Source organism: Haliotis rufescens, unplaced genomic scaffold (genome assembly GCF_023055435.1).
Source record: "Haliotis rufescens isolate VD_foot unplaced genomic scaffold, xgHalRufe1.0.p SCAF_5, whole genome shotgun sequence".
NCBI classification, from domain to species: Eukaryota; Metazoa; Mollusca; class Gastropoda; order Lepetellida; family Haliotidae; genus Haliotis; species Haliotis rufescens.
In genome coordinates this window covers 15,750,641-15,764,724 of record NW_025964223.1, presented here as the reverse complement: position 1 = coordinate 15,764,724, position 14,084 = coordinate 15,750,641, and the positions used below count along the sequence as shown (strand labels likewise).

General features: G+C 41.3%; 1 protein-coding gene across 2 annotated transcripts in view; it reads left to right on the top strand.

Moving 5' to 3' along the window:
• Nucleotides 1–687: 687 nt before the first annotated feature.
• The window catches only part of LOC124113278, a 40,873-nt gene continuing 27,476 nt past the window's right edge, over nucleotides 688–14,084 (top strand). For both annotated transcript variants that reach the window (XR_007218298.1, XM_046473576.2), the window contains exons 1-9: nucleotides 688–770; nucleotides 1,979–2,097; nucleotides 4,518–4,631; nucleotides 5,127–5,191; nucleotides 9,755–9,938; nucleotides 11,676–11,806; nucleotides 12,673–12,705; nucleotides 12,875–12,965; nucleotides 13,584–13,666. Coding sequence is in view for 1 of the 2 variants with exons in the window: in XM_046473576.2 (XP_046329532.2) it covers nucleotides 2,008–2,097; nucleotides 4,518–4,631; nucleotides 5,127–5,191; nucleotides 9,755–9,938; nucleotides 11,676–11,806; nucleotides 12,673–12,705; nucleotides 12,875–12,965; nucleotides 13,584–13,666 (791 nt within the window). In the remaining variant the exon portion in view is untranslated. The remainder of the gene's footprint in view (nucleotides 771–1,978; nucleotides 2,098–4,517; nucleotides 4,632–5,126; nucleotides 5,192–9,754; nucleotides 9,939–11,675; nucleotides 11,807–12,672; nucleotides 12,706–12,874; nucleotides 12,966–13,583; nucleotides 13,667–14,084) is intronic.

The following is a 14,084-nucleotide window of genomic DNA, read 5'->3' as shown; positions in this document are numbered from 1 at the left end:
TATGGGCAAAACTCAACTAAGATCGCAAAGAGGACCCAACAGTAAGGGATGTTTGTGACGATTCCTTGAGATTCTCAACTTCATGCAAATTGGATTGCACATTATACAAAATGCTGGTGTCGTGTTATTTCAACGGCTTTCAGTATTAACACATGTCATATTTTATCGATCATTGCCACGCAGACGTTTGGTTTAGCCTCACAGGCAGCTTGGGTTGTATACTCCCCAGGGAGCTGAGAATGAAAATCGAGTGCTCACTGATCCATTGACCGGGGTAATAATAGCTAGCGTAGCGCTATGAGCATCCACTTGGTGAATGGAATCTGGCGGATTATAGATGCACTTATTATCATTATTATTATGAGTTAAGAGACGTAATGCGTTCTACCAGAGCCCTCTGCCTATTGGATAATACATACAAATATAATACAAAATAACAAACAGCAAATATGTTTGGGTACAGGGTATTCATTGCCGTGTACCGATACACATTTGATAGACTATTCCCTATTTTGATTTATTCTGCATTTCATCATTCTCATTTGGAGCCAAACGGACAATTTCTTTACGCCATGTCGTTCATTTCTGCGTAAATGCCTTACAGAGGGGTATTTTATGGACGCTTTAAATGCATTGCCTCCCTTTCATCGTTCTCGTGAGAAAGGTGAAAATAAACGTCACATGACTGGCCATGTGACTTCTTTTAATCTGAAGTTGTTGATACAGTTCCTGTTCCCCAAATCAAAAATGACGGTATCCAGTACATTCACGTAAGTTTGACAACGAATTTGTCTGAATGATGCTTGCGATTGTAAATGCACTGCAAAATATATTTGGTAATTTAGGAACGATAACTGATTTGCGCTGTGAATTTAGAGAAGCATCCACAAACACCCCCAAGATCACCAACCTTTAGCTACACGTCAGATGTTTTACATCGACAAGGGTGAATGACAAGTCATTATTCTTTTTTGACTGGCATCGACAGATAACTTGCATCTTAGACATATTGTGTTTGTGTTGACAAGGAAACACTAGCAGCCAAATCAAATCAAAATATAGTTTATTACCAACACACCAGTACAGAATAAATAATATCATCATCTTTGAAGAATAATGTATGAATGTCAGTAATGTTACTTGTTCTGTCAGTTGTCATCATTCCTACAAATATGTCCCAGATCATTCTTAGATTAAGACGACAGTATGCTCCTTCATCTTAACATACCGTATTCGATGTAATAAGCGCCCAGGGCGCTCTCAAAATTAGAAATAGGGGGCTCTTATTAGAATATACCGTATTCGACGTAATAAGCGCCCCACTCTAATAAACGCCCACGGCGATATTTGCTAATATATTGGCTAGTAAACAATCCCAATTAGCACCCCTTCCGATTGATTAATGTACACAAGACTTATTTATTCGCGTATAATACGCACTCGTTATATGCACACTTAATTATGGGAAATTAAATTCGGGAAAAATATATCTGTCGTACATAAACATTTCAGGCTGTCAGTATAAACCACGAAATTTATCTTTCAACTCAACTTTTTTTTCACCAAAATAATATTCTAATTTTGAGAGCGCCCTGGGTGCTTATTACGTCGAATACGGTAATTTTGGTGAGAAAAAATAAGATTTGAAAGATTGTAAATTTCATGATTTATGATGACAGCCTGAAATGATACAAAGGAAGAATCTGAGTGTATTATAAACGATAGATATATTTTCGAGAATTTAATTTCCCATAATAAAGGGTGCATATAACACACATGTGTGTATTATACACAAATAAATAAGTCTTGTGTACATTGATCATTCAGAAGGGGTGCAAATTGGGATTTTTCACTAGCCAATATATTAGCAAATATTGCCATGGGCGCTTATAAGAGCGGGGCGCTTATTACATTGAAGGATTTACATTTTATAAGTTTTGTCAGACAGTTTGAATGTGTTTCTATACTTCAATTACAGTTTGAGCTGAGAGAGTTGGCAGCAGAAGTATGGCCTCTGGTGGTTGGTCACATGTCCTCACAGAGTTGTCCCCCCTTGGTGCCCTTGAAGCTCCTCTGCAACGTTCAGCAAGACTGCGGGTTTGGCCTTAATCTGTTATTGGAAGTGTGATTAACCAGATCTGACCTTCTGTTGAAATAGGTTTTACTGTATTGTAATTCTGATCAGAGGCGAGTCATTTATTTCTTATATATGAGATATCAACATTTTGTACAGCCTTTGCAAGGAAGTTAATAATATGTACAAGCTTTCACAAAATATTTACCAATATTTAAATAATGAAGACTCCCTGCATACAATCCGACCTCGGCAATAAGAGACAAGTCTATTTTATGAACATGGGGGTTATGTTTGGTATTTCCCGGATATTCTCACATTTTTCATGTTGATTATCTGTCCCTTTTCACAATACAGATTGTCATATCTCTCCCACATTTGAATCCGATCGTTCAGGCATTGCGTTAATCTACATTACCCACCTACATCTATGGGGAACAACTCACTGGACACTTCCCTCTCAAAAATAATGTCATCCAATTTACGACATCATCAAATTTACGAGTTTGAATCTCCAGAAATGACAGCATGATAGAACAATGTTTTATTGTGAAATAAACCACGCTTCATTCTTCATTGTTCTTTGCAATTTATCGCGTAGCTATTGTATGTATTGCGATACTGGCATATGTATTGCAGTATGTATTGCGATATATTGGGAGCTAAGGTGTTTGACAGGATTGACACTAATTGTACATGCAGATCATAGTGCAACAGTGTCATAGTCAGCATGGTCTGTCACCACCATTTTGTAGTCATGGATACAGGGGAGATAACAACGTGAGAGAAATAATACTTTTGTGTTTCTGCCATTTTTTCAATTATTATTTTTTAAGGGAAATATCATTTGTGAATGAATTTCTGTGTAGATTTTAGGATCAATGGTACAAATATTAACGAAAATTGTTTTCTTTTCATAACCCAATATACCTGTACACAGAAGAAAATATTGAAATATTGAAATAGGTATCATTTGAAAAACGTATCTCAGTATGCCGGAAAACTGATAATACTGTGCAGTCCTAATCATGATTCGTGTGCCTATACAAGGATTCAAACATTAATGCATCACAACATACATGCCCGATATGCATGTCAAATTACATTGTGAAAATACCCTTTCTTGTGGATTACTGACCATATTGCACAAATTTCAGGAATGAGGACTTTTCAAGACTTCTAAATTTATTTACGTGTGAACCTTCAATATTTTATGGAGAATATCCAGATTGAACTTTTTGCAGGGAAAGTCGTTTCTCGAGCATATAAATATATTGCAGGTGATTCGGTGGCATTTTCATGTTTGTTTTCATAAACCAAACAATACATTAGACCCACCTGCTAATGGCCTGTTGTTTCCTAACTGGCTGATGAGAGGATGGAGGGACTTGTGTTACATTATTGTGCTGAAAGATGTCACTAGTTTTGTATTGTCAACAGTTACATTTGTGTTAATCATTTATGAGCAGTTATTATTGGGACATATTTATTCATATGAATTGATGGCGGTTGGGTAGCCTAGTGGTTAAAGCGTTCGCTCGTCACTCCAAAGATCCAGGTTCAACTCCTGACATGGGTACAATGTGTGAAGCCCATTTTTGGTATCCCTGCTGTGGTGTTGCTGGAATATTGCTAAAAGCGGCGTAAAACCATACTCATTTATTCATATGAATTGACTTCAACAACTGAAAGTATTTACACAGTGTGCACACTGTTATATTTATACCTCAATAACATCAAAAAATATTGAAGTTGATTCTTAACAAGACAAGGGGAGTGAAGTCCTTATGCCTCTTAATGTTCCCACTTGTATTTGAGCCAGTGGACAACATGGCTAGCCAACTACTGAGGATAAAGCCGTTTGTTTTTATGATGATAGCAAAATGTATCAACAGTGTATTATTTTGGTGCCATGTTATTGAAACCTGACTCACAACAAAGCTGTGGTGGTGCATAGATCCAGGGCATTTGTCATGACAGAATGGAGATATTATATGCTGGATGATAGATGATTAAGGCTAAAAAAATAATAGTCTTGGTTCTCAGGCACCGCCTGCATCATCATAGTCTGCCGTACATTTTGGTTTTATTAACATTTAAAAAAACCCAATAATCCTAATACTTAAACACAATGCAATCCAATATTGCACTCAGTTACTTCCCCTTACATGTGCACTGCTTTACTGCACATCTCGTGTTAAGGTCATAGCAGAAATAGGAGTTTGTATGCTTGTTTATGTAGGGAGGCCCTTTCCCAGGTTGATGGTACACAACTGTTTATTTGGTTACATACTAGTTTGAACAAGCCAAAAAAAACAACAACAAAAACTGCCCACCCGCTCTATTTTTTCAAAAGTTATAGCCTGAGAACCAATTCTTATATTTTTTTAAACCTAACATACATCGTTATTACTCATTTGGTCCGCTTTCCTTCTTTCTTTAGTATACATGTGTATCAGTGTCCAAGAAGTACATTGCTCTGGGCAGCAACACTGGCGGCGTTTACATCTTCGCACGAGACACACTCAAACATCTACAGGTGGTCTATGGCGATGTGGTAAGAACCAGTGTCTACTATGTCTAACCTTAATATCGCTGTAAATTATGAAACAATAATCGAAGTATGGTAGAGTCACTCATTTGCAGCACCAAGGGATTCTGGGATAGAATAGATCCCTGGCGGCCTGTGCTGGTCGTAAGAGGAGACTTGTTGGATCATGTGGTCAGGATCTCTGACTTGGTTGATTGTGTGTCATCGAATCCTGACGGCTTGAATCGTTCCTAATATCAATCACTGGGATGGTCGTCTTGTCCAGATTCAATTATTTACAGGCCACCATCATATAGCTGGAACATTGCTGAGTGCAGCATTAAACAACACACTCAATTGCAGTGTAATGTGAGTCTGAAGGAGCACTGTGTGGATGTGGTTTCACTGCAGTTATGGTGCTGCTATTCAAGAACAAATACTTCCAACTGCAAGAGAAGAAGAAGAATGGTTAGTCCGAGAACGGGAAGTGTGTGTATCACTATTGTATATTGTCTTCTGCAGGAGTCCAGCCCCCTGTCACTCACAGCCCTCAGCCCCAATGACAACTTTGTGGCCTATGCAAGCGGGTGAGTGTCATGCCTTGTGTGGATGGGGTGGTGGGGTAGCCTAGTGGTCATACCGGTCACAGTCTTTGCCGTAAACGTTTGAGTCTACTTGACCAAGATTGGATCAGTTTCAGTTATATTTAGTGTTACTGTATGGACTATTATTAACTCAGCTTTCTAGACCGCAAATATTTTTACTAGACTTTTTCGGACTTGTGGCTAAAGTTGGAAACTGTTATAGCATTTGCTTCCAATACCAAAGGTTCCGCACAAGGTACATTATATATAAGGCCCATAGTGTCCCCAATGACGTTATTACTGGAATGTTGCTGAAAGTGGTGTAAGTCCCTCTTGTATATGTGCTCATTACAGAGAGAGATAGATGGGTTAGTTAGGGATAAACATACTGTATGTTCAAAGTAGAGGTCTGTTATCTAGAGATTTGTTTGAATTCCAGCATGAAGTTTAAAATGTGAAATTTAACACCTTAACATTAGGGCTGGGACGGGTAACTTGGGTACTCGGGTCGGATGGGTACTGAGAAGGACCTGGGTACCCACTGGACTACCTGGACCTGTGGTTAGTCATGTCATATATTGTTAAAGGGCAAAAAGTATCCTGAACTCTATGGTTACACTACAAGTCACTAATGTTCGCATTTCTTTCTGACTATGCACCCATTCCTTCTGACCTTTATGTTTGAATAAACATAAAACTTCATTCAACTTCAGTGTATGAATGACTGGATTGTTTTATACGTTATCTAAATACATTTTGTCCAGGGCTTCGGTCAAATTATTCCCAATTGGACGTTTTGTACCTATCTCTTGAGACCTACAGTGGGTACCCGGGGAGGGTCGGGTAATAGGAAGGTCGGTACCCGGGGTAACATATTTGGACTCGTCCCAGCCCTACTTGATATATAGTGGTTTGACCAATCTGAGTCAAGTGTCTTGCAAGTTCATGGAAGAATGCATAGTTCAGTCATGTTATGGCTTGGCAGTTTAATGTGGGGAAATAATCATGGTAAATTTTGGATATCAACCTATGACTAGCAGATCCTCCACATGACTAGCAGATCCTCCACATGACTAGCAGATCCTTCACATGACTAGCAGATCCTCCACTGACTAGCAGATCCTTCAAATGATTAGCAGATACTCCACATGACTAGCAAATCCTCCACATGACTAGCAGATCCTCCACATGACTAGCGGATCCTTCAAATGACTAGCAGATACTCCACATGACTAGCAGATCCTCCACATGACTAGCAGATCCTTCACATGACTAGCAGATCCTTCACATGACTAGCAGATCCTCCACTGACTAGCAGATACTTCAAATGACTAGCAGATTCTTCACATGACTAGCAGATCCTCCACATGACTAGCAGATCCTCCACATGACTAGCAAATCCTTCAAATGATTAGCAGATACTCCACATGACTAGCAGATCCTCCACATGACTAGCAGATCCTCCACATGACTAACAGATCCTTCACATGACTAGCAGATCCTCCACATGACTAGCAGATCCTCCACATGACTAACAGATCCTTCACATGACTAGCAGATCCTCCACATGACTAGCAAATCCTTCAAATGACTAGCAGATACTCCACATGACTAGCAGATCCCCCACATGACTAGCAGATCCTCCACATAACTAGCAGATCCTCCACATGACTAGCAGATCCTCCACATGACTAGCAAATCCTTCACATGACTAGCAGATACTCCACATGACTAGCAGATCCTCCACATGACTAGCAGATCCTCCACATGACTAACAGATCCTTCACATGACTAGCAGATCCTCCACATGACTAGCAGATCCTCCACATGACTAACAGATCCTTCACATGACTAGCAGATCCTCCACATGACTAGCAAATCTTTCAAATGACTAGCAGATACTCCACATGACTAGCAGATCCTCCACATGACTAGAAGATCCTCCACATAACTAGCAGATCCTCCACATGACTAACAGATCCTCCATATGACTAGCAGATCCTCCACATGACTAACAGATCCTTCACATGACTAGCAGATCCTCCACATGACTAGCAGATCCTCCACATGACTAACAGATCCTTCACATGACTAGCAGATCCTCCACATGACTAGCAAAACCTTCAAATGACTAGCAGATACTCCACATGACTAGCAGATCGTCCACATGACTAGCAGATCCTCCACATGACTAACAGATCCTCCACATGACTAGCAGATCCTCCACATGACTAACAGATCCTTCACATGACTAGCAGATCCTTCACATGACTAGCAGATCCTCCACATGACTAACAGATCCTTCACATGACTAGCAGATCCTCCACATGACTAGCAGATCCTCCACATGACTAACAGATCCTCCACATGACTAGCAGATCCCCCACATGACTAGCAGATCCTCCACATGACTAGCAGATCCTTCACATGACTAGCAGATCCTTCACATGACTAGCAGATCCTCCACATGACTAACAGATCCTTCACATGACTAGCAGATCCTCCACATGACTAGCAGATCCTCCACATGACTAACAGATCCTCCACATGACTAGCAGATCCCCCACATGACTAGCAGATCCTCCACATGACTAACAGATCCTTCACATGACTAGCAGATCCTCCACATGACTAGCAGATCCTCCACATGACTAACAGATCCTCCACATGACTAGCAGATCCCCCACATGACTAGCAGATCCTCCACATGACTAGCAGATCCTTCACATGACTAGCAGATCCTTCACATGACTAGCAGATCCTCCACTGACTAGCAGATACTTCAAATGACTAGCAGATTCTTCACATGACTAGCAGATCCTCCACATGACTAGCAGATCCTCCACATGACTAGCAAATCCTTCAAATGATTAGCAGATACTCCACATGACTAGCAGATCCTCCACATGACTAGCAGATCCTCCACATGACTAACAGATCCTTCACATGACTAGCAGATCCTCCACATGACTAGCAGATCCTCCACATGACTAACAGATCCTTCACATGACTAGCAGATCCTCCACATGACTAGCAAATCCTTCAAATGACTAGCAGATACTCCACATGACTAGCAGATCCCCCACATGACTAGCAGATCCTCCACATAACTAGCAGATCCTCCACATGACTAGCAGATCCTCCACATGACTAGCAAATCCTTCACATGACTAGCAGATACTCCACATGACTAGCAGATCCTCCACATGACTAGCAGATCCTCCACATGACTAACAGATCCTTCACATGACTAGCAGATCGTCCACATGACTAGCAGATCCTCCACATGACTAACAGATCCTTCACATGACTAGCAGATCCTCCACATGACTAGCAAATCTTTCAAATGACTAGCAGATACTCCACATGACTAGCAGATCCTCCACATGACTAGAAGATCCTCCACATAACTAGCAGATCCTCCACATGACTAACAGATCCTCCATATGACTAGCAGATCCTCCACATGACTAACAGATCCTTCACATGACTAGCAGATCCTCCACATGACTAGCAGATCCTCCACATGACTAACAGATCCTTCACATGACTAGCAGATCCTCCACATGACTAGCAAAACCTTCAAATGACTAGCAGATACTCCACATGACTAGCAGATCGTCCACATGACTAACAGATCCTCCACATGACTAGCAGATCCTCCACATGACTAACAGATCCTTCACATGACTAGCAGATCCTCCACATGACTAACAGATCCTTCACATGACTAGCAGATCCTTCACATGACTAGCAGATCCTCCACATGACTAACAGATCCTTCACATGACTAGCAGATCCTCCACATGACTAGCAGATCCTCCACATGACTAACAGATCCTCCACATGACTAGCAGATCCCCCACATGACTAGCAGATCCTCCACATGACTAACAGATCCTTCACATGACTAGCAGATCCTTCACATGACTAGCAGATCCTCCACATGACTAACAGATCCTTCACATGACTAGCAGATCCCCCACATGACTAGCAGATCCTCCACATGACTAGCAGATCCTCCACATGACTAACAGATCCTCCACATGACTAGCAGATCCCCCACATGACTAGCAGATCCTCCACATGACTAACAGATCCTTCACATGACTAGCAGATCCCCCACATGACTAGCAGATCCTCCACATCACTAGCAGATCCTTCACATGACTAGCAGATCCTCCACATGACTAACAGATCCTTCACATGACTAGCAGATCCTCCACATCACTAGCAGATCCCCCACATCACTAGCAGATCCTCCACATCACTAGCAGATCCTTCACAGCACAGCTGTGGTGCTACAGATCACTTGCAATGGGCCCCTACTCAGAGCACCAAGAATTGCTGTAACTGTTTTTATACTTTAAGTTGTAACATAGCCTTGTCTTTTCATCAATACTGACTGTAATTAACATATGTGTAGTTCCTAATCTCCCAGTTCATACAAAAGTATCTTTGCCTACCTGAGTAGTGGAAAAAGATTTTATATACTGGTATGATGAGAATAAATACTTTCCCTGAGTATTACAAGACAGAAGTGACCCATGCTGCACTGTCATGCAGGTCGGGGCAGGTGGTTGTCATGGAGATGAACATAGAGAAGCGACAGAAGCCGGAACGAGTTCGGCTAACGTCAGACCATGTTGGGTGTACCGTCACCTGCCTTCAGTGGGGAGGACACAACTCCAAGTTATTTGTGGGCGACAATGTCGGCAAGATCACTGTGTGCTACATACCTTCATCAAAGGTTAGTGGTTTCATCATACAAAACAACATAATACCCTCCACTACCTGGGATGACATTTGGTAATACACTACAGAATAGACAAAGTATACTTGTACTACGATAGAACAAAGTCTTATTCATTATTATTGCATATCCAGCATATTTTTTTTTGTATGGAGCAAAACAAGGTATATTTGGGGTAAAAAAATTCTTTTAAACTTATCCCGAAGTATATTAATTGCTTATCTCTTCTAATTCCGAAAAGGTAGTGGAAACTCCCGTGCATCTCACCCGAATCCGTCGTATGGGTGACTCAGATCATGATCTGTTCAATTAACACCATGGGAATGCCTTCTTAATTCTTCTAAGACACCAATCTGTAGTGGGTCCCCACCTCCGTACTTGTGAGAGCAGGAGAAAATCAAGAGATTTCGTGGGTTTTGTAAGCGCGCATAGAATTATATTACAGCTTACTTAGAATGATTCTCGTTGTAAGTAAAGGTCATAATCTTGACACAATCGTTATTATCATGCTCTGAATTACATGGTAAAACTGGGGAGCATGGACTCTCAAATCGGTGGGTATGAATCAGTAACCTGGCTTCTACGAGCCTGCATGATTTTTGGGAGCGTTTGATTTTGGTTATTTTCGATTAGGTACTGTCAATTCCTGCAGCCTCAGACCTTCTCTCAACCCCTGCTGTTCACGCAACCCACAGCAGTCACGCAGGCCTCAGCAGTCACGCAGGCCTCAGCACTTACACAGGCACAGCCTCCCATGTTCACACAACCTGCTTTTTATCAACAAGATACTATACCTCCTCCTTCCAATGACTTCATAGCTAATGATACACAGCAAGTGATCCTTACTATGCAGCATCAACACACACTAAGCAAACCACTTTCGCCATCTACTGCATCTACTCCCGTCTCTAATGACGTGTCTCACACTTCTCACCGTCACCCCTCATTGGGATTCCCCTACTACCTTCAACGGTCAGATCCGTGGCTTCAGTAAAGAAGTCGTACAGGATTCCAAGGACCAGATGTCAATTAAATCGGTCCAAGCCATGAACTCTATGTTCAAACAGTTCATACAAAGGACCGACTTTTAGAGCCATTTCATTGGAATATAGAAGGCTAAGGACAAGAAATTCTCCGGCTTCAGAGGAGGAAAGTTGGTGTTATTTCGTAATCAGTATACATATTTCGACCGTATGAGTAAGCGAAATGAGAGAGTGACTCTGGCTTGGCCACATTGTTCCAGTGCGGCTCTGTTCCTGGGAATACAGGACAGGAGTTTCCACTACCTTTTTGGAGATATGCAATTAGTATGAGTCAGGATAAGTATAAATGTTATTTTACCCTAAAAGATTTTGCTAGATGTACGCATTATACAATCTTTTTTATGGTTCATATTGTTTGCTATTTATAATAAAATATGAGTTCAAATATGCAGGATCTTCACCTTGATAACACATTTAGGATTAAAGACAGTTGTATTCAATTGTTATTGACATAAGAAGTATCACATATTTTCCTAACTGTCTGCATGAGGAACCTGTATGGCACAGCTACTTCCCCTATGGGGAGTCCAGGTGAGAATTTGTGGATTTATCGATTGGGTTGTCAGACTCAGTCACTTGGTTCATTGCATGTCATCGTGCCCTGACAGCTGTGATTGTTACTCATAATATCATCACTGGCTTATCTGGTCCAGATTCAATTAACCATAGCTGATGTGATGTTTGCCATCAGGCCAAGACCCTGTTCCTCCAGCCATCTGAAATCATCCTGCGTCTGGACACTACGGTGGTGCAACTGGACTGGTGGGGGGACAAGCTGTTGGCGTCCACACTGACCAGGAGCTACCTCCTCAACACCAACAGGTAGGTCATCGCCATCAGTTGTAGGCTCTATAGCTACCTCCTCAACACCAACAGGTAGGACATCACCATCAGTTGTAGGCTCTATAGCTACCTCCTCAACACCAACAGGTAGGACATCGCCATCAGTTGTAGGCTCTGTAGCTCACCTTCTCACCAGGAGCAACCTCCTTAACACCAACAGGTAGGTTATCACCATGATGGCTCTGTCGTCTACCTTCTCGTCAGGAGCTACTCCACACCAAAGATAAGACACTGTCAACAGTTTTAGGCTCTGTAACCCATCTTCTCACCAGGAGCTACTTCTCCAACACCACCAGGTAGGACATCGCCATCAGTTGCAGGCTATATATCTTACCTTCATACCAGAACTACCTCTTCACACCTTCACCAGCCCATTTCTGGTGTACCCCGCCGTGGTATTGCTGGAATATTGCTAAAAGTAGCGTAAAATCACACTCACTCACTCTTCACACCTTCACCAGATTAGAGCTCTTCTTTGTTTGGTCACCCATTCTGCTAGAACTTCCAAGTTTGACCATCATGGTCAGACATAATTCGTAGAAGCAGAAGTAAGGTTTGGTTTACGAAGTGGTTACTGAATAGCTTCTGACAAAAGTGTTTGAGTAAGAAAACGTACAACTTAATGGATAACAACTTCTGGTTTATTGCATATAGTGACGGCTTGATAGCAGTGTAAGAATCTACATCAAAACATTGCTATATGTAATAAACCAGTTGTTATCCATAAAGTTGTACGTTTTCTTACTTGCGAACCAACTTATAGAATGCAAAACAGTTAAAAGTGAATTGAAAATCCCCTTGTATGTTTTCCTGTTGTTAATATCCTACCATTTTCTCTTTTCCAGACAACAGTATACTCAGATAGGAAAAAAGCTGAGGTATGTTAATTGAAATGTTGTTAGACGTTTCAGTGTTATTTAAAACATAACCTCATAATAAATCAAATTTTTTAACTTAGATCTTCAGGCTTGGTAGACAAACCAAGTTGTGAAATTTCTCTTTATTACTGCACTGTCAGCAAGTTTAATCAAGCTATGCATGTTTCAGAGATGGAGAGTATGGGTCGTGTTTCTTCCTGGAGCCCAGTTCACAGTACCCTGTCATCTACTGCTCCCGGCCTGGTTCTCGCGTCTGGGAGGTATGAAGATATGTCAGTCACTGGACAGTGCACTATAATAGCAGTAGTTCCTTCCAAGCCACCAGGCGTCACAGTTCACTGTGCCGAGTTGCAATCCTCCTGCATGTCGGAATCCTATGGTAGTTGGTTTTAATATTGATATTTGGTTTGTTGGCACCCTAAAAGTGCCTGTGTTTTTTTCCAATGGAGTAAATGTCTATGACATGCATCACATCATATTTTCTCCAAAATTAAGCTGTGATATGAGTGATAAACCGCCACTTTGAACAGTATTGCTGTTATATCATGGCGTGTCAGCTTCATGTGGGAGAAAAGTCCAAATTGATGCATGTTCAGACATTTACCACTTTGGTGAAACTCACGAGCACAGGTATGGTGCTGACAAACCTAGAAACAAGAATTTGAACCCATGATCTCAGGTTTCTGTCATGTCTTAAAGACGCAACTCTGCACAGCAAATTGCGGCACCATAGTCGACTGGGCCACCCATCTCACCCTTTCATCTCCCCCGTCCCCCTTCCCCTTCTCCCTCCCCATCCCCCCCCCCTTCCCCTTCCTCTTCCCTGAGAGCTGTAGTAGAAAGTATTGGTGTCTCCTCACCCGATATTTTTGTTTCAGGTGGACTTTGACGCCAACGTGCTCAACACCCATCAGTTCAAACAGCTGCTGGCAATACCTCCGCTACCTGTCATCAAGTTCCAGTGAGTCCCGGCAATCTGTAAATTCAGAGTACAGTATCTCCATTATTCAATATGTAATTCTGTGGTAGTTGTTGATGGATATTGGCCCGACTTTCATATTGCAATTTATTGCAATCATAATTCATGTATTGTGGTTTGTACCACAATATGTTGTATGAAGTTTTTCATCTGTTATATTTCATCTGATTAAATATAGACCCATAATTTGGACTTTCCCTGTACACTGGCAATGGTCACAATGCATGCATAATAGAAACATTATATACAGGAAGCTGGTAGCGAATATGTTAGCTTTTTCGATCACAGAAATTGGTTTCTAATTTCTGAATTTAATAATTCATCTCGACTTATATAAGTTTTGCCAACAAAATAAAAAAATGCATTATATGAAATATACATGTTGTGATACTTATTCATA